At 36.5% G+C, this 24,615-nt stretch overlaps 1 protein-coding gene across 2 annotated transcripts; it reads right to left on the minus strand.

The window, feature by feature from the left end:
- Positions 1–1,619: 1,619 nt before the first annotated feature.
- LOC121725570 (proline-rich protein 2-like) lies at positions 1,620–23,529 on the minus strand. Of its 2 annotated transcripts, XM_042112599.1 has the most exons (3): positions 23,151–23,529; positions 11,839–12,995; positions 1,620–1,631 (listed from the first exon to the last, which is right to left on the minus strand). In XM_042112599.1, the coding sequence occupies exons 1-2, from the start codon at positions 23,370–23,372 to the stop codon at positions 11,880–11,882; spliced, it is 1,338 nt and encodes a 445-aa protein (XP_041968533.1). In that variant the 5' UTR covers positions 23,373–23,529; the 3' UTR covers positions 1,620–1,631; positions 11,839–11,879. The 2 variants fall into 2 exon arrangements, with proteins under 2 accessions (XP_041968533.1, XP_041968524.1); XM_042112590.1 differs by lacking the exon at positions 1,620–1,631 and having other exon boundaries at positions 11,802–12,995.
- Positions 23,530–24,615: the final 1,086 nt, after the last annotated feature.

Raw genomic sequence — 24,615 nt, forward strand, 5'->3', positions numbered from 1 at the left:
CAGATTGTATAATATATCTATTGCCACTATAACAACAAATACTGAAAACAAAATAAAATTAATATTTAAGGGCTCCCATAATCCCATACCCATCCCATACAACAAACATGATTTTTTTGGCCTTTTTTGCTCGATATCAATAATGACAACAGGCAGGCAGTTGAAATTTTCACAGGATCCTTAATTATATGTGTAATTTAGTAATTAATAATATAATTAGAATATAATTAAAATGTAAGGGGGCTCCCATACAAAAACAAAACTTTTGGCCTATTTTTTCTCTATAACGGTACGGAACCCTTCGTGCGCGAGTCCGACTCGCACTTGACCGATTTTATTGTAAACATGGTATCGGATTCGGGCAATCTATACAACAAAAAAATAATTTTGAAAATCTGACCACAAACATCAAAGTAAACATTAACTCCTTCTTTTTTTAAAGTCGGTTAAAAAAAAGTATCTAAGATGTTGACCAGGGATGTAAGGAATCATCATGCCAAATTTCATTGAAATCGGTCCATCGGATTAATAGATTAGCCTGTACAAACAGACAAACAGATAAACAGACAAACAGACAGAGAAACAAAAATTTCAAAAACAGTTAAAATGTATTCTACTACTCTTCTAATATGCCCCTGACTCGTTTTTTCAAGTTTATTTTCAATGTACAAAAATTTTACCTCTACGATTTTATTATAAGTATAGATATAGATAGATAGATAGATAGATAGATAGATAGATATACATTACGTTTCTACACAATTGAGAATAAAAGTTCACAGGTAACGGCTATTTTCTGCCGGCCGCGCCATTTTGAACTTTATTTGTATAGCACTAATGACGAAGTTTGCTTGTGGGTTCGTAAATCGTCTGTTTTTATAAACAATTCAAGATGTTTCGATGGGGTATAATATTAGGGTTCCGTCGTGTAGATTATAACAAAATATTGTTTAATTTGTAATCAAAGGGTCAGAAAAATAATTTTCAAAGTACATACTGTGAAAAGAATATTAAGTCAGACTAAATACTATAATTATGATGGCTTGATAGATAGAAAATTTATCATAGCTGTTAATGTTTTTCACAGAAACATAAAATGTGGGTTGAATGTAAAAATATTACATTATTTGTAAAAAAGGGGCGGGGCCGGGCGCTATTTTTTTTGGATTTTGGATTTCTATTTTTGAAAGATACTTGCCGTGTGTCCAGTGGATCTTTTTTGAGCAAGTAAAACATATCGGCTTCAGACATTTTGTGCACAGATGAGCAGTTTTTGATCTCTTTTTGTAGTGGCATAAATAGTAATACTTTCCCTCCTAGCTAACTTGTTTCAGGGTGGCTCACATCTTCAGGAATCTCATTTTTTCGTCCAAATCTTCTTGAAGCCAGGCTTCCAGAATAGAATCTGCCCCGTATTCTCTTAGATTGATAAAGTCATGTTTTTTAGAGCCATTTTACAATTGTACAACATAAAAATAAAGCATACATAATTTAAATTATAATAACGGTGAAAAATCAACATTTCAAAACTTTAATGTATAAAAATAATCATAACGTAATTCACTAGTATGAGTCCCTGGGACTCACTCTGCGTAATAACTCACCAAATATGGTATGTACGCACTCATCCTCTCGGCACCATGTCGCCCGCGTCACTACATGAAGGTACTGAGACGTGGGGAAAACTAACTGCTAAGACTTTTGAATTATGGCCGTTTAAAATTTGGATGTGAGTCCCTGGGACTCAGGAAGTAAATTAAGGGTTAATGTAGGCATCTATCCCTCTTTAGCCTACCTCTTATTCTCAGATTCATAATCTTCAATTAAACCACAATTTCGAGGAGTTTCTTCAATTCCATTACTTATCAAGACACCTTTTTTAGGGTTCCGTACCCAAAGGGTAAAAACGGCCGGGACTCTATTACTAAAACTTCGTTGTCTGTCCGTCTGTCTGTCTCCAGGCTGAATCTCAAGAACAGTTATAGCTAGAGTTCTGAAATTTTTACAGATTGTGTATATCTGTTGCCGCTATAAAAAAAATACTGAAAATAAAATCAATAATTAGGGGGAGGTCCATACAACAAACATGTTTTTTTTGGCCTTTTTGCTCGATATCAATAATGACAACAGGCAGGCAGGTGAAATTTTCACAGAATCCTTAATTATATGTGTACTTAAAATTATAAATTAGAATATTTAAACTAAAATTTAAGGGGGATCCCATACAAAAACACAACTTTTGGCCTATTTTTTCTCTATAACGGTACGGTACCCTTCGTGCGCGAGTCCGGCTCGCACTTGGCCGATTTTATTGTAAACATGGTATCAAATTCAGGCTATCTATACAACAAAAAAAGAATTTTGAAAATCTGACCACAAACAGCAAAGTAAACATTAACTCCTCCTTTTTTTAAAGTCGGTAAAAAAAGTATCTAAGATGTTGACATGGGATGTAAGGTATCATCATGCCAAATTTCATTGAAATCGGTCCAGCAGATTCAGAGATTAGCCTGTACAAAGTACAAACAGACAACCGACAAACAGAGAAACAAAAATTTCAAAAACAGTTAAAATGTGTTCTACTGCTCTTCTAACATGCCCCTGGCTCGTTTTTTCAAGTTTATTTTCAATGTACAACAATTTTACCTCTACGATTTTATTATAAGTAAATAGTATAGATATAGAATACCAGATGTCCCGCGCGGCTTCGCCCGCATAAATTAGGAATAAAAATAGCTATAAATACCCCTTTCGCGTGGTCTACTCTATATAAGTATTGCTATAAAATTGCTCCAGTAGTTCGTGAGATAAACCATTTCTAATATTTTCCACGTTTTTAACCGACTTCCAAAAAACGAGGAGGTTAAATATTCGGCTGTGGATATTTTTTTTTGTATGTTCGACCACTACTCCGCCGTTTGTGAACCGATTTTCAAAATTTTTGTTATGTAATATTAGGTTTCACTCCAATTTGGTCCCATTTTCACAAAAGTGGTGATCTGATGATAGGATCCATGAGTAATCGAGGGAACTCCTCAAAATTTATATATACTATGGTTCCGAAGATACTAAGAGAACTCCGGATTCCTTATAGATACAAGTTTGGGGGCTTAGGCGTTGTTTTAAGAACTGAAAGCATATGCTATTATGCAAATTACATTCATCATCATCATCACTACCATGTCAGGGTCACCAATGTCGCCAGGAGGGAACCAACGCCTCGTTGCCACCACTGCGATCATGATGATGATACCGCACAGCACACGCTCCTGGAATGCCCAGCCTGGGTTGAACAGCGAGCGGTGCTTGTTGCGACCACCGGACTTGACTTAACACTCCCGGCCATAATCTCAAATATGGTTCGGTCGAGACAGGGATGGGACGCAATAGCTACCTTCTGTGAGGAAGTCATGTCACAGAAGGAGGCCGCCGAGCGGGTCAGAGAGGCGGATGTGGCCGCAGACCCAATTCGAAGACGGCGTGGAGGGCGTAGGCGCGCTGAACACGAGCGCCAGCTCCCGCCGTAGACAGGACTCGGGCAACGGGCTGGGGAACCCGCTGCCTATTGCACGAGTCCTTTCGGACGTAGAGCGCCCGGTGCCTTGGGCAGCTCTCCCGGAGTAGGCGGCAGCAGACTGCCGCGCGGAGTATCTGCGCGAAAGCAGACGCCGCTAACTGGGCCGCTGCAGTTTTCGCCTCAGGCGGGTCCAGCGGCTCAGCGCCAAGCGGAGGAGAAGGCACGGACGGGTTTTAGTGGGTAGAGCTGCGGTCAATTTACCACCTTGCCGACCGCAGAGAGCCCCACATATCCGCGGCAGGATTTCCCCGTCCCCCGCGGAATGCGTAGGAGCATTTCCCGTCCTTAAAAAAAAAAAAAAAAAAAAAAGGGTCACCAATGTCACAACTCACATTGTTGTATATGGATACAATATACACACAACACCATAAAATATCATCAGTCATCACGTCCTTATTTATTTTATTTGGTACATTTCAAAGCGATTTTAATACAAAAAAATATACTTAATGTTGTTTCAAAATACATAATATTTCAAGTACCACAAAATTGAACATAAGTAACAAATTCAACCTTTACTCCAAAGCGTAAGGCACACATTTGGGTTGGACTGAAGGAAACGGGACACTGTGGAAAAAATACTTTAACCTCTTATAACCACCCTTTTTGAATATACCAATCGATAGGGGGCGCCAAGGGGAGCAAAAAAGCACAGATAAACTTTTCTCAAAAATCAACCCCTGTCGAAAGACAGGCCGAAATGTGACCCTCGTTAGCACGGAGAAAATACTTTTAAAAAAATTTGGACGAAAAAATTCAACCTCTTATAACCACCCCTTTTGAATACACAATCGATAGGGGGCGCCAAGAAGAGTAAGAAAGCTCAAATAAACTTTTCTCAAAAATCAATCCCCGGCCAGATACAGGCCGATATACGAACCTCGTTAGTATGGCGAAAATACTTAGAAAAATTTTGACGACAAAAATACAACCCCCTATGACCACCCCTTTTTATTATACCAATCGATAGGGGGCGCCAAGGGAAGCAAAAAAGCTCAGATAAACTTTTCTCAAAAATCAACCCCTGTCGAATGACAGGCCGAAATGTGACCCTTGTTAGTATGGCGAAAATACTAAGAAAAATTTGGCTAAGGTTTAGGAACCTACGTCAATTAACCTTTGTACAAACATATTTTTAGTTCTAAGCTGGTTTGTTAACTTCTATTTGTGTGTACATAAATTGTAAAATAAATAAAAATAAAATAATAATAAGTGTTGGTGACATGGGTTAAGGAGGATTGTTTTGGGTGAGAAAAACTCCTACTTACCGTTTCACCGCCAGTAAACTCTCCGTTTAGAAGAAATTCGCATTTGAGATTTTCGTAATCTTCAGATAAGATCATCTGTTTTCTGATGTTTACGAAGTATTTTTAAGGCATCTCAAGGCTGTGATGAGTGGGTCTTACTTAACTACTCAGCCACGGATACCGAAGGGAGGGCTCGGGGGGCGCAGCCCCCCGCCAAAACAAAAACAAACACAATCTAGAAAGTTCAAAAGTAGGTTAGGTTAGGTTGGAACTTAGACCACAACACCCAGATATAGGAGCCCCGCGTAGCGGGGCTCCGTCGATTTTCTTTTGCAGTAGTTTGTCAAATAAATTGGGGTAGGTTTGTAAACTTTACATTTACCAAGATTAAGATAATAATTATTAAGGGGTTGAAGTATTTCTTTACGCGATGGTTAGTAGGTAACTAAAAAGAGTGAAATTATTATTTTTAACAAAAAATTAAAACCGACTTCCAAGGTAAAAACAATAATAACATCCTTATAATATGAACTAAAAAGTATTAAATAATTTTTCTTATCTAATAGTGCCTTTTTCCGAATACGGCTACACCTCAACTATTTCTGTACTCAATCTTTGAACCTTGGAAATCGGTTTTAATTTTTGTTAAAAATAATAATTACTACATTTTCCTGAGTTTCTTCGGTCGTATTAGTCTTAGCGTGATAATATAATATAGCCTATAAGCCTTACTCGATAAATGAAATATCTAACACTGAAATAAGTTTTTAAATCGGACCTGTAGTTCCTTAGATTAGCGCATTCAAGCAAACATACTCTTCAGGTTTATAATATGAAGTATAGATGTTTTTAAATTATCGCTTGACAAACTCGAGCCTCGATCTAAAAGACTATGAAAAGGCTCATAATCATGGGACGATGCATGGTATAATATTATGGTAGTGATGATGATGATGATGAATGTAATTTGCATAGTAGCATATGCTTTCCGTTTTTAAAACAACGCCGAAACAACGCCAAACTTGTATCTATAAAGAATCAGGAGTTCTCTCAGCACCTTCCGAACCACGGTATACCAGGTACCTATACCTCGGTGCAAAATCTTACTTGTATGTAGCATAATATGCTTAGACCCAATTTCACCAACCTCTGTTTGTTAAATCCTAACAAGGCATTACTTAAAGGACCTTGGAAAATTAAACAGACTGTTAAAATACTAATGTCCCACAGTAAAAATGTAACAGCGGATTAGTAAAGTGAACAACTATCAATTCGTTCATTCTTGTTATAAGGCGACGAAATTGCAATGTACAAGATTAATACGACATGTTTGCTGCAATGTGTCACTTTCTTCCATAGTAGTATAGTGCGTGAAGAATGTCTAGGAGGCGAAACTTTTCTTTTTAGCAATAGCAACACTCTTATGACATTTGTCCCTTTGAGCAAAGGACTCGTTTCCAGCTCCCAATAAATTAAAAAAAATTGTCCCTTTGTTGTAACTTGTATCAATACTCTATGACATAAAATTTACAAAACAAAGATTTAAAATTTGCTTAAATTTAGTTTTACAATGTGAAAACTACATGTTACTGTGATTACTATTAATAATTAAAGTGAGAGACGTGTCATAGTGCTGAAAATTTGAAGATTTTCATTGAAGAAAAATAGTAAAATGCGAAAATATCACTGAAATTCTCGCGTCCACATTTCCTATTCTGATCGCTCAATCGCCATAGTAGCAGGTAAATAAGCGTTTGTTTTATAAATTTTATTTGATAGTTTCATTGTATAATTCAATTTTAAGTAGCCTGAGTAAGTATTAAGTGGTATATTAAAACAACAATTTTACATAAACCTTATGTTTACGTAAACAATGAACTGTCAAAGAAATCTATCATATAACGCGCCTAACAATGATTGATACTTTGACTTAGGTGCTTTGCATAATTATGTATCTTAATAGATGTATATAAAATTCTCGTGTCACAGTGTATGTGCTTAACTTCTTTAACACTTTGATGCAGCGTTATATAATATTATAATTATTACGTTTTATGTTTACAGGTAGCAGAAAAAGCGTTTAACGATATAACCGAAATGACTGGGAGAATTTATGCTATCATTTTGAAAAAAAAGCACTAAAAATAAATACAAGGAGTGGGAATTACCCCGTAATAGGATATTGAAGAGCTGATTATTGAAGATGAAAATGCCACTTCACTGTGAAACCACTGCTGTAACTACATGGACCTAAAAAGTGGCGATGACTCTGTTTCCAGCTGCATAGTGCATTGTAGAATATTATTTGGATGATCATATTTTATTAAAATAACAAACCCCTGTTTTTCATTTATTTATTTTTTGTATTTTCTTAAATAAGTAGGTAGTTCCTTAATAAAAAAGGAGTGAGCTTCTCTCAGCTCTCACTGGTCATCAAAGTAGCTCTGCAGCTCTCAGGGTACTTAAATAACAGGTGTTATAAATTCATAATATGTAACACTAGTGACTAGATGTCTTATAAACCTTCCCTGGACTTCCAGGAATATTTTAAGACTAAAATTAGCTATATCGGTTCAACCGTTTAATCGAGTTATTGCATTTTTTATATAGTCCATCAAGAAAGTGAAGAAATTTAAAAGTGGCAACATCGTAGACATGTTATCCCTTTTTTCTTAGATTAATTTGAAAGCGATGACACTACGATGTTGCCACTTTTTAATTTCTTCACTTTCTTGACAGAGACAGACTTTGACATATACAAAGATTATAATACTTTACATTAGATTAGATTGTTTCTTGTAATGTCGTAAATTAAACACACACTATAACTACATAATTATTATTTCAAATTTTCTTAACTACATAATATATAAATCATAATAATTATTTACAACTTGTTTTTTTAAACTGTATTTAATATAAAGTATCAAAATCTTTTATAGTGACTGGATACAGTGTGGCCATAAGAGGCCACACCGGAAACAAGCGGCGACTCTATTAATGTCGTGACTTTTTGACGGGCTATAGGTACCTATAATAGTAGAAAATGCGACCAAATTAAAATATCACCCATCGCATACATTTGTTACGCTATAATAGTTCTTCTTAAATTACCAGGTTAATAATAATTATTATCTGTCAAAGCTGAAAACATGAATCATAATACAAACTTTTATTTACATATTTCGGTTTGGTAATTTTGATACAAAGTATATTTGCAATGTCAAGGAAAATCCGAAGGCTAAATTTTTGGCAAAGTGAAAATAAATAATTATTCATAGCTATGAAAATAATTCATAATAAGGACATAGCGGAAACATGGCGGAAAGACTCAAAAGTCAAAACAGATTCTTGATATTGCATATTATTATCTTTGAAAGTTGTTATTTTGACTCATATAACAACCTGTTAAATATTTAACGGACCTCCATAGCAGGAATTAAATTTAACGCCGTGTTAGGTGATTTAACATGACATTAGGGCATGGTGGAACGCTCGATAGCTCTAACAGGCCATTAACTGATTTAACAAGCCATTATTTATTTACATTGCTTGATGAAACTGGGTCTTAGGATACTTCTCACAAAAACCGAAGTCACCACATGTTTCCCCATAAATTTTGAGGAGTTCCCTCGATTACTTATGGATCCTTCATCAGATCACCACTTTTGTGAATATAATACCAAATTGGGATGATGCCCTACATACCAAAAGAAAAATTTTGAAAATCGGTTAACGGCGGATTAATCGTTGAACATAAGAAAACGAACATAACACCTCCCCCATTTTGAAAGTCGGTTAAAATTGTAGCCTATGTGTAATTCTGATGTATAAGCTATATTATTGTAAAGTTTCATTAAAATCGTTCAGTAGTTTTTGCGTGAAAGAGTAACAACATCCATACATCCACACATCCATACATCCAAACAAACATTCGCCTTTATAATATTAGTAGGATAGTAGGAAGTAGGATAGATAAGTGATTAGTACTTACCTTTCCTGTTCAACAGGTAATTTAAACAAAGACAATTCTGGAATGGTTGCATTCCATTTAAAACACCCAAACACACAGCAATATTTATTACTCCTGCGATTATGATCGGACATTTTTGATTCGTTTAGCTGGAGCGCGGCGCGGCGCGAGCGTACAGCGTAAAGTGTTAGCCCCTAGCCCCCTACTGGTACTCGTCGAAAACTCGCCGAGATTTTAGACGCATTGATACTATGGCGCACACATACAAGCCGCGCGGTGCCTTTGTATGAAGATAACTTACTTCCCTCCTTTTACTATGCCGCTTGACAACCCTGGCAGATTGAAGCGAGACGGTAGAGTTATTGTACTATGAACGCTAAACGCAATGCAAAAGGTTGAATTTAGGTTGCATTCCAGAATAGTAGATAAATATCTCGGAGATTTCGCGCCGCTTGTATGGAAGTGAGACAAGCCTGGCGTTAGTTCCTTTTCTCGCCACGTTCATACTTCATAAACAGCCTTGTCGAACTGTATAGCGTCGGTGACGCCGCGGCTGTTAAAAAATGTATGGTTCTGTGTCGAGACTCGAGCACAGCGACAGTCGCTGTGTTCGAGGAGTCTGTGGCGTCACTGACGCAAAACCATACATTTTTCACAGTCGTGGCGTCACTGACGCTATTGAGTATAGACTAGACGCTCGCTTCGAAAGCCCACCTTAAAGTACTTTTTGCTAGTTAGGTAGTGCCCTGCAAAGAGCGAACTGCACTAGAGATTAGGTCCTTAAGAAAATATACTTAAATAAAACAAAATTATTAGTCTGCCTCACAAATTTATTGTATCTTCTCTTTCCATCATATACATGAACATTAAGTAGCTTTATCACCACTAAAATAACTAAAAATCGATCCCTAAGGGTGAAGCCAAACTGAGCGTAATTCTATGTCGTTTTTTTTTCCTATGAAACTGACTATAGCAGAATTTCTTCCAACCGAAATTCTGCTGCACTCAGTTTCATAAAAAGTTCCTACTTCATTCACACGAGCGTAATTTTGTGACTCATAATTAGCATGAAAAATCATTTACGCGACCGAAATTCTGCGACTCACTGCAACTGCGACCACCCACAAAATTACGCTCGTTTAGCTTCACCTAAGTGTCTAAACACTAGGCCGAAGTTACGCGGCGTAAATTCCACATGATTACGCCCGCAATGTATTTTAAATTACCGATGTCCGATGACACACTGTTTCGTCCATTAATACTTTATCTATGGTTTCGTCCGTATTTTGTATGCGTTTGACATTGCGGAGGTAATTTACGCCGCGTAACTTCGGCCTAGTGTGTTAAGACACTGGCGTCCCCCACGTTAGGCGTGCGCGTTCTTCGGGCGTGGGATGAGAGCGAGAGAACGCCGCGATCGCGACGCTTACGCGGTGCGCTCGCGGCACGCACGCGGCGCTCGACTCGTGTCGCTACGCCGCGCGCCGCGCCCGTGGAACGCGCTCGGCGCTCGCCTAATCTGGGTCAGCTTTACTGGTTTCTTATTAAGACCCAGTAGTCCCTAAAATAAGCAGGTCGATGTCTGTCAGTACGAATATCGACGTTAAGGTCATTAAAATAACATTCATATAAGCGCGTCTTGTACAGTGGCTGTTACGCACTCGCCGCGTGCCTTGATAATAGAAAATAGGAGTAAAAACCTTTTGTTTTTAGTATTACACAAATCAAATATATCAAATCGTTTACGTTAGGTTACGACACATATACTACATTTTTTGTTTTTTCTAGAAAGTGTGTAATTTAGCCATAAAATTATTTAATTATGGAAAACAGCGTTATAACAGTCATCTTTGAGATTTTTTTCTATCGAGCAGAATTTTTCAAATTGTATACTGATATACCTTTGCCTATAGGAAATTTTCTCAATTTTAAAACGGTACTTATTTTATACTTAAATAATGACATTTGCTCTACTAAAAACGTGTTTAAAAAACCCATTTTAACGTAGTTGCAACAACCACAGCGCCTTAATTATAATAAACTAGATGTTCCGCGCGGCTTCGCCCGCGTAATTTAGGAATGTCACGGAAACCGTACATTTTTCCGCAAAAAAAGAAACCTATGTCCTTTCACGTGGTCTATTCTTCATGTGTGCCAAATAACATAAAAATTGCTCCCGGTACGTTCAAATAAGCCCTTTCAAATAATTTCCCACGTTTTTTCCACACTTTCCTCTATTTCTTCGCTCCTAATAGTCTTAGCGTGATAAAATATAGCCCTTCTCGATAAGAGCTAAGATAAGGCTATCTAACAACAAAATAATTTTTCAAATCGGACCAGTAGTTCCTGAGATTAGCGCGTCCAAATAAGCCCTTTCAAATAATTTCCCCCCGTTTTTTCCACACTTTCCTATATTTCTTCGCTCCTATTAGTATTAGCGTGATAAAATATAGCCTATAGCCTTCCTCGATAAATGGACTATCTAACACTGAAAGAATTTTTCAAATCGGACCAGTAGTTCCTGAGATTAGCGCGTTCAAACAAACAAACAAACTCTTCCCAATTATAATATTATAGTATAGATAGTAAGATAGTATAATAAATTTACCTATTATTTCAGAAATATAACATACAGCTATTATCATTAAGTACATCATACTTAATAATGTTTAATTACAAAAATACTCAATTCAAAGTTCATGATTTAAAAATATTTGAGCTTACGTACATTTAAATCTAGGTTAAAAATACCTATATTATAGACATAAGTTTAATTATGTAAAAACATTTTTTTAACCCCGTCATTGCTTTAGTTGGTACTAATTATTATAACTTGTTTGAATATTTTTAGGGCTCTGTGCCCAAAGGGTAAAACGGGACCCTACTACTAAGATTTCGTGTCTGTCCGTCTGTTTGTCTCTAGGCTGTGTCTCAAGAACCGCTGTCTGAAATTTTCACAGATTGTGTGTATCTGTTGCCGCTATAACAACAAATAGCTACTAAAAACACAATAAATTAAATATTTAATCCTCCTATACAACAAATGCACTTGGATGATTATTTTAAATTTATTTTGCAAGACCTACTGTTGATTCGGAGGTTGGAAACTGTAGCCAGGATATTGTTGTGGTCCTCCTGGAGGGGGAGCTCCAGGAGCAGGGGGCCGGGCATACGGGTATGGAGATGGGGGATATTGTGCAGGAGGATATCCCTGTTGATAAGCATGCGGCGGATATGATCCACTTCCGGGTGGATAATTCTGTGGGTTTTGGGAGTATGATGACTGTGGAGGCGGAGCAGATGACACTGACGGAGCGGGACTACCCGGCTGAGATGATGGATTTGAATAAGGAGGTTGTGTGGCGGGTGGATAGTTTGACGGTTGCCCTGATGGTGGGTATTGTTGACCGGGTGGGCCGCTTTGCGGCGGAGGTCCAGAAGCCGTAGTCTGCGGTTGATTGTTTCCATGTGCACTGGAATTGTATGTCGGTGATTGGGCAGACGGCGACCCATAACCTGAACTTGTTGGGTTTTGCGAGGTGTAATTACTGGGCGGAGGTTGTGGTGAACGATTGGGTTGTGAAACTGGAGTAGAACTGTAGGCAGATGTTGGGGTTGTACTTGGGAAAGGTTGAGATTGATACGGTTGGGGCTGTGCAGATGTTGAATTATAAGTGCTTACAACATTGGAATAATTAGATCCAGACTGAGGAGGAGGATATCCCGAGTTACCTGTGTAGCCAGGTTGACTGGCACCTCTAATAGGATATGGCGAGCCCGCTGCAGCTGGGGTGCCCGGAGGCGGTGCATAAGGTTGTTGACCTGAAGCCGGTGGATATCCCGGGCCCGGATGTGTAGAAGGTGGATAATTACTTGGTGCAGTTGTGATTGGAGGACCATATGTTGAACTTGGTGGGTAACCTTGTGGTTGTTGACTGGGATTAGGTGGCCCGTAACCTTGTCCAGGTGGTCCATAACCACCTTGTGGAGGATACCCAGGCCCACCTTGATACTGGCCTTGATATTGGTTTTGGGGATAAGGCCTTTGGCTGTAAGACTGAGTAGGTCTTGTGGGTGCTGTAGAAGCTCCAGGTGGTGGGCGATAAGGCTGCTGAGGAGATCCAGGAACATCAGCACCACTAGCTGGCAAATTCACTGGACCTTGTTGCAAATTTCCAGCAGCTAGCTGATGCGGTGGCTATAACAAAAATTGTTACCTTAAAAAATATTCTGGTCACTCTCTGCTTCGACCTTTGTGTAACCTTTGACGTTCCCTATTATTCAATTAGCTGTCTGTTCCTATGCTGGCATGAAAGGTAAGTGCTTTTAATTGGAACAGCTTCGAAGATTACAATTTATAATTAAAATATTTGCCTTTAAATGCACTGAAAAAGTGTTTTCGCTCATTTTTGTAATTCTTATTTATTAGTGCACTTTGCATATTTCAAGTATTCTTATTACTAATAGTACAATCATTTGGTGCTCAAAAAGAGTTTTGAAAATTGGTGGTTTTATAGATTTCAACGTGCTCTTTGCGAATTTTCACTTTGCCACCTCGTATCTTTGCCGCTCGCGCCGCCATATTGGAAAAATGGCGCTCAAATACAGTTTTTTGAGAATAACTCCGTTCCAACTCATTTTACAATGAAAATAGTTATGTAATACATTAAACTAGAGACAGCTTTCTAGCTCTTCAGGAAGTAGCATTATTTTGATGATCATCAGTGTGTCAGTGACGAAATCGGTGTATTTTAGATATCAATAAATTCTAAAGTATAAGAGCTATTCAATTGAGACTTTGTATGCTTAATAAGTTTATTGATAACATCATATCCTGAAAATATGAACTATCTGCTACAACGGAAACCAATTCTATAAAGGTTCAAAAAACGGCGAAACACTTCTGTTCGGGCCACACTAACCAAAGAGAATATAATCACTACGTTTACACTAACGTTTAACGTCAATGCCCAACAACGCGACAATCACAATAGACATAACTACCAGTAGTTCGACTGCGAAGAAACGGACAGGTTTCAATATCTGCCAAATTCGTCGGGTTTCACTAGGATTATAAACGGAATGTGCCTCGCGCTGGCTGATATAATTTATTTTTAAATATTTAAAATAAAGATTTCAAAATTGGATTCTGACAATTTTAATCACATGTGCCAAAACACAAACAACAATACGACCAAAGAGGAATACGTCCAGCGAATATGTCATAGTTTTAAATTCGTAGGTAACAAGTTAACAACCCTTGCGACGATTTTCGTCATAATACGTCAAATTTAAAAATTTCAACATCAGTTCTAAGTCGGTATACTCTACAATTCTGTCTACTCTGCGACAATTATGAGCTGGCGCGCACTACGACTTTTTGCCGCGCGATTATTTTATCGACCGACAAAAATTCAAATAAAATGTCACCTTATGACATTTGGCTATATAGGCTATAGGTTTCATTTTCTACCGATATTACATAACTATTTTCATCGTAAAATTAGTTGGATCCTACGAATAATAAAGTAGGTTGGAGCGGAGTTATTCTCAAAAACTGTATTTGGGCGCCATTTTTCCAATATGGCGGCGCAAGCGGCAAAGATACGAGGTGGCAAAGTGAAAATTCGAAAAGAGCACGTCGAAATCTATAAAACCCCCAATTTTCAAAACTCCCAGAAAACTTTCCAGGTAAAACTACCAAATTACTGTAGTATTTGGTAAAAAAGTGTTTTCGGTGATTTTTTTTACTTCTTATTTATTAGTGCACTGTGCATATTTCAACTATTCTTATTACTAAGGTGTATGGGCAATTTCAGAAAAACGTGTACGGGGTATAAAATTTCATTTTAATTTTTGTCAATTTTCTCTTTTTTTCTATAATGTAATAGAAAATATCGTTTATTATACAAAAAAAAAACAAAAAAGAACGCGGAATTTAAGACATTTTCCTGATAATATCAAAAATGACCGTAGAAAAAGTCACCCAACGTCACATAATGCTACCTTCTTGTTGTTTTACATTGTTTTTCTTATTTAGCACTAATACATTTTAGGTATCAAATACTATACAAGTTTTGCAATGTGTAAACAATAACAATAATCAAAGAAAAGTGATTCATAACCCTCAGGGTGACAACGACAACTTCTTAAAACGACAACTTCCGAAAACGACAACTTTCTAGAATGTCAACTTCCGAAAACGACAACTTTCTAAAATGTCAACATTCGAAAATGACAACATCCTAAATCGTCAACTACCTAAAGGCGAACGCACACTTAGCCGAACCGAACGAATCGAATTCCCAGAAGGCCTTACTGGGGACCTGCCAGATTCGGCCGATTCGACGCGAACAAATGTGCGCGGTTTCATAGGATTTCATATAAAGAATTCTAAAATTAGTTTCTTTCGGCTCGTTCCGTTCTTTCGTTTCCGATAAGTGTGCGTTCACCTTTAATTGACAACCGCCAAAATTGAGAATATCTTCCTGCCGGGCTAGCACGGCCACCAGTAGAAATGCGAAAGTATGGACAAACTGTGGACATAAACTTAAGGTCCGTTCCGATCTTTACCGCGGCTAATCTCGACAGATAAAAATTCAATTAAAATGCCACTTTATGACAGACTATAATATTTGTCATAAAGTAGGATATATTATTTGAATTTTTAGGACTATAGTCTGTCATAAAGTGGCATTTTAATTGAATTTTTCGGAACGAAAAAAGATCGGAACTTCACCTTAAGTTTATCTCCACAGTTTGTCTGTACTTTCGCATTTCTACTGGTGGCCGTTCTAGCCCGACAGGAACGATAACGCGTTCGATCCTTTTTTAAAGGACTTTTGCCGCTGACTGTACCTATTTTCATTCGTTTTTAGGGTTCCGTAATCCGTACCCAAATGGTAAAAACGGGACGCTATTACTAAGACTGCGCTGTCCGCCTGTCTGTCTCCAGGCTGTAGCTCAAAAACCGCGATAGCAAGACAGTTAAATATTTCACAAATTATATATTTCTGTGGCCGTTATAACAACAAATACAAAAATAAATAAATAAGAGGCGCTCACATACAACAAGCGCGATTTTTTTGCCCTCTTTTGCTCGTTATTAATAATGGTAATAGGACTTGAATGGTAACAACTTTAAATATTCACAAAATACTCAGTTTAGTTGTATGTTTACTTTAATAATAAAATTAAAATAAACAAATTTATAAGGGGGTTCCCATACATAAAACCTTTTATACTTAATTTTTTTTAATGAAATAAGGGGGCAAACGAGCAAACGGGTCACCTGATGGAAAGCAACTTCCGTCGCCCATGGACACTCGCAGCATCAGAAGAGCTGCAGGTGCGTTGCCGGCCTTAAATATAGGATAATAGGGGAGAGTAGGGATGGTAAGGGAAGGGAATAGGGGAGGGTAGGGAAGGGAATAGTGTAGGGGATTGGGCCACCGGTAAACTCACTCACTCGGCACATTCTGTGAGAATGTGGTGTTTCTCCGCTCGAGCCGGCCCATTCGCGCCGAAGCATGGCTCTCCCACGTATTTTTTATAATTACCTAGTCAATGGCACGGAACCCTTCGTGCGCGGATCCGACTCGCACTTGGCTGGCGTTTTATCATTAGTATGTATTTTATATATAAAACAAACTAAAAACAATTCATTCTTGAGTAAACTGCACTTTACTTTTCGCAAAATGCTGCTTCCTCATTGCCCCATTGAAACTCTACATATAATAAAGGTGTTATTGCATGCGTTCTTAAACTCCTAATTGGTCTTACTGGCATATTTAAAGTATGTCTAAGAAGAAAGCAGAATCTCTCAGCTTGATAATCCTAAAATGCAAATAGTGTTGATTCCTTTCATGAATTAATAATTAATTGCTCAAAATCACAAAAAGGGAAAGACTTATACTTACTATCAACGCCCTTTGCCCCTAACATGCAGGTACTAATAAAAAAAGTGTCGAGGTCAAATCAAGGTCATATATCGTTCTGTCTAGCCTTCAGATTTACGCCGAACGCGCTATAAGGAACTTCGACCAATATTTTTGGGGAGTCTAAAGTAGCAGTGGTTTGCAACATTCCGTCGCACGACTGTGGCGCCGCATCTAGGGGACTTTACACTTGAGATGCAATCTAACGTATAAATTAGACATTTATCATTTTCGGAATTTGTCATTTCAGGAATTAATTTTTTCGGAATCTGTCAATTTAGGAATTTGACATTTTAGGAATTTGCCACTTCAGGAATTTGCCATTTTCGGAAGTTGACGAGTTTAGAATACACGTTCTCGGAAATTGGCATTTTCGGAAGTTGTCGTTTTGGGAAGTTGTCGTTGTCACCCTGAGGGATTCATAACAGTAAAACTTGGTCACATACCTGATCAAAGAAATTGAAACACCTGCACTTCAACAACATTTCCGCGCTTTTCACTAGTTAGTTTGCCAGTAAAAACAAAAAGACGTACCTATCGATGAAGAACATACGTTGTTTTGCCAGATCGTGCCGAATAATTTCTAGTATTAGAAGAATTTTTGCAAAAACGAGCGGTCACAAAGCGGAATCTTCCGGAAGACTAAAATTTTCGTTTTTAATTCAAATTAATTTTTAAAAGAAATTACATATAAAAATATATAATTGATACTTCCAACTGATACATATTTTGACTTTTGAGATTTTAAATTATGTATAGAAATCACTTCCAATACTGGCTATTTTTAAAAATCAATCATTATCTCATCTTAGTCGGGAAGGGGACAGGCATATTTGATGGTTTTCAATACTTTAAAACCTTCGTAAGTTTTTTATTTAGTAAAGTAACAACAAGACGACAATTTATATATGTACTAGCTGTTGCCCGCGACTTCGTCCGCTAGGACTTCAGTTTATAGCGCGCGATGTCAACAAAATTAGTGTCAAAAGCTTTTATAAAAAAAACCTGGTACGGTACGTACGGTAAAAAAATCAAAACAGCTGTGCAGTGTGCACATATTTCATTTTTTAAAACTAAACTTTATATTTTATGCCAAATTTTAAAACTTATCTAGCCCCCCAATTAGGTACACAACTTTACTCATAAACTATTTATCATTGATAGGTTTAAGGTTACGTCACTGTACACATATAATATAAAGTACTGACTTATTTAAATAATGTAAAAAAGAAATAATAATCGAAAAAAATCGAAATTCAAATATATATGATGATACCACCTCTTATAGAAAGATGTTGGGCAAGCGTTAGCGCGATGTAAGAGACGCACGGCGCCATCTAGTATGAATTTTTGGAACTAACTTAATTTGAACAAAATTTTCGTATTTTCACCCCCTTACAACCCTTTTTTCCAGTAAAAAGTAGCCTATGTCCTTTCTCAGGCTTTAGACTATCTGTATGCAAAATTTCATTACAATCGGTTCGGTAGTTTTGGCGTGAAAGCGAGACAGACAGACATACAGAGATACTTTCGCATTTATAATATTAGTATAGATTTAAACATATACTTTTTTCACTTAAATTAATATATTCTGTTAAAAGTTATTTATCTCAACAAAATAAATTAACAAAGTCGAGGGACAAGGCAAAATCAGGGGGTACACATTTTTTTGAAAATGCCCGTATTCGGTTAATCGAGACATCAGTGGTCATTGAGTATTGACTCCCTGTCAAAAAATTCGTCATTTCCTATATAAAGTTACAGATGTTCCTATGCTAGTCTTAGGCTAGCCGCACACACGCAATATTATTGTCAACTAGCGACCCGCCCCGGCTTCGCACGGGTATAAAATAAATTATGGCCTAAGTAACTGAAAAAATTATTAAAATCGATTCAGTAGTTTGATTTTAATTAATTTATATTAATTACTACCCGTGGCCCGCATTGGTCGGTACTGCCGCAAAAGCTACTTACGTCCCGCAATTTTTAAATCTGTAATATCTTCGAAAATATTCATTTAAAATTTAAATCGTAATATTATGCTGTAGAGGGCCATAATCAATAATATATTTAAAGTATTTAATTGAATAAGGATTATTGCCGTATTTGTTAAAATCGCTTCAAAAATTAGCCATGATTTGAAGTTAAAAGTAAATGACAAAAAATATGTTATTGTAGGATATATCCATAAGAGATATTATACTTATACATGGGAGAGCCATGCTTCGGCACGAATGGGTCGGCTCGACCGGAGAAATACCACGTTCTCACAGAAAACCGGCGTGAAACAGCGCTTACGCTGTGTTTCGCCGAGTGAGTTTACCGGAGGCCCAATCCCCTACCCTATTCTCTTCCCTACCCTCCCCTATTCCCATCCCTGCCCTCACCTATTACCCTATTCCCTCTTAAAAGGCTGGTAACGCACCTGCAGCTCTTCTGATGCTGCGAGTGTCCATGGGCGAGGCGAATAATATTGACATTTGCGGGCGTGCGGCACTATTCTAGTTGAGGAAACGCTTTCAAGGCAGACGGACGGTCGTGTTTTTTTCAAGATGGAAGAAGACAATAATAACGAAAATAGTTGATAATACCGAATAAAAACAAAACTTATTACAGTTTATTAGAACTTGGGAAACTCTTCCTGAATTATGGAATACTAAAGATAATAGTTTTTCGAAGCTGCTGTCTCTCATTCTCATGTAATTTTTTAAGTCTTTTTCATCGGTATGTTTTAATTCATTAATTAGAATTAAATGGTTTAACTCGGCTTTTTTTTTCATCCACTCTTTAATCCATCATTTCCTTTTTGAATACCCTTTTTTGTTACTTAAAATTAATGCAATAACCAACGCAACAACTTTTTTCTTCCTATCGATTGTATAAGTATACCGTATGCACACGAAACAAGCTGTTGAGTGGCTGAGTCAAATTTTACCACGATATATTGACAATACTATTGCATAGTGTGCGGGATTGGGCATTGTCCAAAAAAAATCACATGTACTTTTTATATTTTTTTTCGTTAAAATAGGGTATTTTAAGAATATAAATTGAATAATTTTGAAATTCATTGGCTAGTTTTTTCTCAATAAATTTTTAAAGTTTCGCTCTGACGTCATCATCGGACCTCTGCATAATTTTTAAATTTCCTTTCAATCTTATTTATAACATTGGCTGGTTCGTCAAATGCAAGTTATTTACTCATTATGTGAAAGCTGATACGGGAAGCTTACCAAAAGTTCGAAACGTAATGTTGGTCGAATTTATTGCTAATTAACGCCATTGAAGGTCAAACAAAGGTTAAACGTATTTGTTCAAAAATATAAGTAACTAATGGATATTTTTTCGTGTATATGCAGAAAAACGATCACTGACTTTATTCCTCGAAATGTTTTTGTAATGAGCAAAATTAAAAAAAAATGGACAATCCCCATTGAAGTCAATCTTGCAATCACAATATTATTGCGTGTGTGCGGCTAGCCTAATGTGATATCTCAGCTGATATCATATTTTGCATACTCGATGTGAACTGAATATGAAGCTATGAACATATAAAAAGTTGGAGATTATCAATCTAAAAGTTACCGAGAGGTTTATCGATGAATCTGTAATAATCGGTGTCTTTAAATGAGGTCAATTTAATTCTTAAATATTCTAATGGGTGGGTTGCACCAACATTCTTTAAGTATAACAAAATGTCAAATCTCTAGTTAAACTTTAGTCAATAATGGACACCATATTCGACAATAACCTTATGCTAAGTACTCACATACGGTTTTGCTAGATAGTTTTACTCCAAATCGAAGGAAATTACATATTTGACATATTTAATTCCATCGAGCTGGCTCGAAGCGACTGATTTCTTCTTCGGAGTATTCTATTTTTATTTCATGGAAAATCCATTGTGTGTTTATGTAATATCCATTATCCACACTCCACCGACAAACCGTACTTAATATTATTATACACTCTATCTGAAAAATTCGCATTGTGGACAGAACAACTAGGCATGTTCTGCGATGTGTAAAACCTAAAAATTCGTTTTACAACTAAGTAACTGTTATAAAAACTTTTAGATCCTTGTGTAAAATATTTATCAGTTATCAGTTATCACCGTCTATCAACAGTAGTATTTGTAGCTGGAGGATAATCTTCAAGTTTTAAATCTCTTTAGAATTAAGTTTTCCTTAATCATTTCGAAAACGTTTTACATCGTCATTCGTCATTCATGTGAGAAGTTTTTGCCTTCTACATTATTTTATACGCTTTATTTACTAATGCTTAGTTGCTACTTGCTTCATATAGTGTACACAGGTGCTGAGTACTTACTTAGTTCATTGTTATGAAATATCATTTTACATTAATGAAAAAATATTTTTATATCTAAGGCAAACGAATTATCAATTAACCACAATTACTACTAATTTTAGACTAAGGTGGCCATACACGAGACCATTATCGTAACGATTTATCTCCTCGATGTTAAAATCGAACGACAAATTGTACGTGTGTAGCAATATCGCAAACGATTTTACGTTCAAAAGATCGATTCGTCAAAATTCTTGACGATCGATCGAAACGACAAATTGCCCGTGTATGGGCACCTTTAGAGGCTAAGGAGCAAAAAGTTGCGGATCGCGATCGATGATGACAAATTTTCTCGCACAATCCTCCTCAACATTTCTCACGTTCGATTCACTTAATTATGTACAGTACTAACTTTACTATTTTTCGACGTCATACGGTCTAGGCGATACGTTCAAATGTAGAATTCAACCGCTGTGGACTTGGGTGTATTATTATAAATAATAATTAGAAATTTGAACCGTAGAGTCATTATAAAATTTATTGGTGCTGCCTACACTAGATCTGTATCTGAATAATTCTAAACCTGTTATAACAAAGATGCTTATTTACTTAATTTATTTCACTGTACTTTTCAAACTAAGTAAACGCATGCATGCAAGTTTATTTCAAGTCAGTCATTAAAAGCTACATTGTAAACAACGTACCATTCGAAGTGTCTAATCTGGGCGGTCGAGGTAAGTCTTTGAGGTCATAAGATTCACTCTTCCTGAACGGACAACAGCATCTCGATGTATGATAATTGGCCAGCTTGCTCTTAACAGCTCCCATTTTCGAGATAATCACTTAATCACCAATTATCGATTTAAGATTAGATCACCTCTTGAAACACTTGAACTAACTGAAATCAGTCTATGTAAACAATGGTTTAAATTTGATCGATCACTAATCGCTAGACCAAGATTATCGGCAATATTATTTTCCAATAACTCAACTCGGTAAACGCGTGCGCACACTGGTTCGATTGTGGTCCATCTGCGAAGCTGCGGTGCATGGTTACGCCACCTTATGCGAACTCTTATCAGACTGATTTGAGCTGTCAGTTTTGGCGGTCCATGCGGTTGTTATTGCTTGATGTGGAGTAAAACTATCAAGCAAAACCGTATGTCAGTACTTAACATTAGAGGCTATGTGGTCGCTGCTTAGAATTAACTACAAGAATGCCTTTAGTGCAACCCACCCTAAATATAGTGCAAGCAGTTTTCATTTAACACCTAGAATAAAAAGGTCAATGACCACTACCACCTCATTTCGCCAATAGTAAATTGTAATGTCTTATTACAATTTACTATTCTGAATCAAAGAATTTCTAGTATATTTATTATGACAATAATGTAGGTATAACCCCCAATATTTATTGTAAAAATGGTAAATAGGCAATACAGTACATATATTATAACTAGATAGCAAAGCTAGGCTTTAGCTTTGTGAGGCAGTTTTTTTTAATATTATATACTAGCTGTTGCCTGTGACTTCGTCCGCGGCAATAATATTATAGTAGTATGTCTGCAGGCCCATATATCTCAAGCATTGCGCTAGCTAGAAAGTTGAAATTACAAAATATGTATGAACAAATATAAAAAAATAAAATATATCCCCCTCTTTTATTGAAAGTCAGTTAAAAGGTAACCTAAGTTACTCATTATATCCACTATCTGCCAAACAAAAGTCCCGTTAAAATTGCCCCAGCCGTTTCAGAGATTAGCCAGAACAAACAGTCAGACATACAGACAGACAAAAATTGTAAAAAGTGCTATTTTGGTATATGTCCCGTATGTACATTCATATGCATGTAGTAAAAAACAGTTCTTTCAATATTACAAACAGACACTCCAATTTTATTTATACATAATATGTATAGATAGTATCCACTAGCCAAACCTTGATTGACTGATGATAGCACATCAACATATAAATTACTATGTTTTAAGTACAAATCAATAGGCTTGATAGTTTTTACGTCAAGTGTACCACAAAAGTGCTCAGGTTGTGGGATATAAGTACTAGGACTTGCTTCGCTCGCCCTGATAAATATACTAGTGGGTACTTACCGGTAATAATGCTTGGATATTTTGGTTTGAATCGGCTACAGATGCTAAATATACCAAATTCCTGTGTAGTACTTGCTGATATTGATGACATTCCATTAATTGACCTTTAGCTTGATATTCTTGAATAGTTTGAATTAAATGTGCGTTTTCGTCAAGCATCTTTTGTATTTGAGTTGGATTCAATGGAGGCCGGTTTCCCCTTGGTGCAAATGCGACAGACATGGTACACTTCTTATTATTATTTTTGTATATGTTTTAAAAAGTTTTGATAATATCTACTATTTAGTGAAAGAAATAAATGAGTGCCAAGTATAGACTAGTAATTATATATTACTATGTTATTTTCAAACACTACAATTCGAAAACCTATAAAACAAAAATCCCAAACTGTCGCTGACCAAAGAGAGCATAGTCGATAGACAGAGTTGGCAGTTGCATTTTTTTTTTAATTTATTGGGAGCTGGAAACGAGTCCTTTGCTCCAAAAAAAAATACTACAAAATACAACAGATTAAAATTAAAAAAAAGGAATGTCTTTCTTCTATGTTGGTTCTCACTTCTACAAATATATACTAGTAATCTGTGGTTCTCACCACAGGCTCTCACCAATGTTCACAATAAGCACTATTTACAAAAAAAAAAAACAAAACACTACGGTACCTATTTACAATTTAAACTTTTTCCATCGTTGAGCATATATAACGGTATAAACGTTTGAAGAAATTGTAATTAGACAGTAAATCTTCTGGGCGGCGGGGTACACTTATATCTTCATCTTTACAAATTTTATCTATTTCAGAGCAGAGTAAAATTCTGTCCAGACCTAGTGCTTTGCAATCAAAGAATATGTTTGAGGTCAGCATCATTTTCTAAGCATTTGGGGCATTTTGCATCATCTAAAATTCTTAATTTATGGAGGTGGGAGGGGACCAAGCAATGTCCAAATCTCATCCTTGTTATTACTGATGTGAATTTTCTTGATTCAGACTGTACAGTGTTATACCATGGGATTGAAAAATCTTTCTTTATGTCACTGTACCATTTACCCTTATTAACCTTTACTATATTCCAGATTCTTTTCCATAGCTCAAACATTTCATCTTTGACAGTCAAAAAGAGGTCTGTAAATGACACTTTTATGATGTCCTTATGATCCTCATCTGGTGGTCCCCTAGGGGCTGTGGGAGGGAACCCATAGAAATTCAATATTAATGTTATTACTGACTAATTCATGTAGAATGTTTTTGATCTTAAAAATTAAATAATTACTTTTGAAACTTAAATTACTATTATCTAGAGCTACTAACACACTTTTACTATCTGATATTACAAGAAAATTATTTACATATGACATTGTTTTTATATATTGTAATGCCATATAAACAGCATAACATTCGGCTGTGTAGATACAACACATATTACTGATTATAAAACATTTGGTAACATCCAGAAATTCATCATAATAA

This window comes from Aricia agestis, chromosome 1 (genome assembly GCF_905147365.1).
Source record: "Aricia agestis chromosome 1, ilAriAges1.1, whole genome shotgun sequence".
NCBI lineage: Eukaryota > Metazoa > Arthropoda > Insecta > Lepidoptera > Lycaenidae > Aricia > Aricia agestis.

Coding starts and splice junctions, on each gene's coding strand:
- LOC121725570 (XM_042112599.1), bottom strand. CDS start 23,372: ATGTCTGTCGCATTTGCACCAAGGGGAAACCGGCCTCCATTGAATCCA. Junction 12,996..23,150: donor ATATCCAAGCATTATTACCG/GTAAGTACCCAC, acceptor TTTTTGTTATAG/CCACCGCATCAGCTAGCTGC.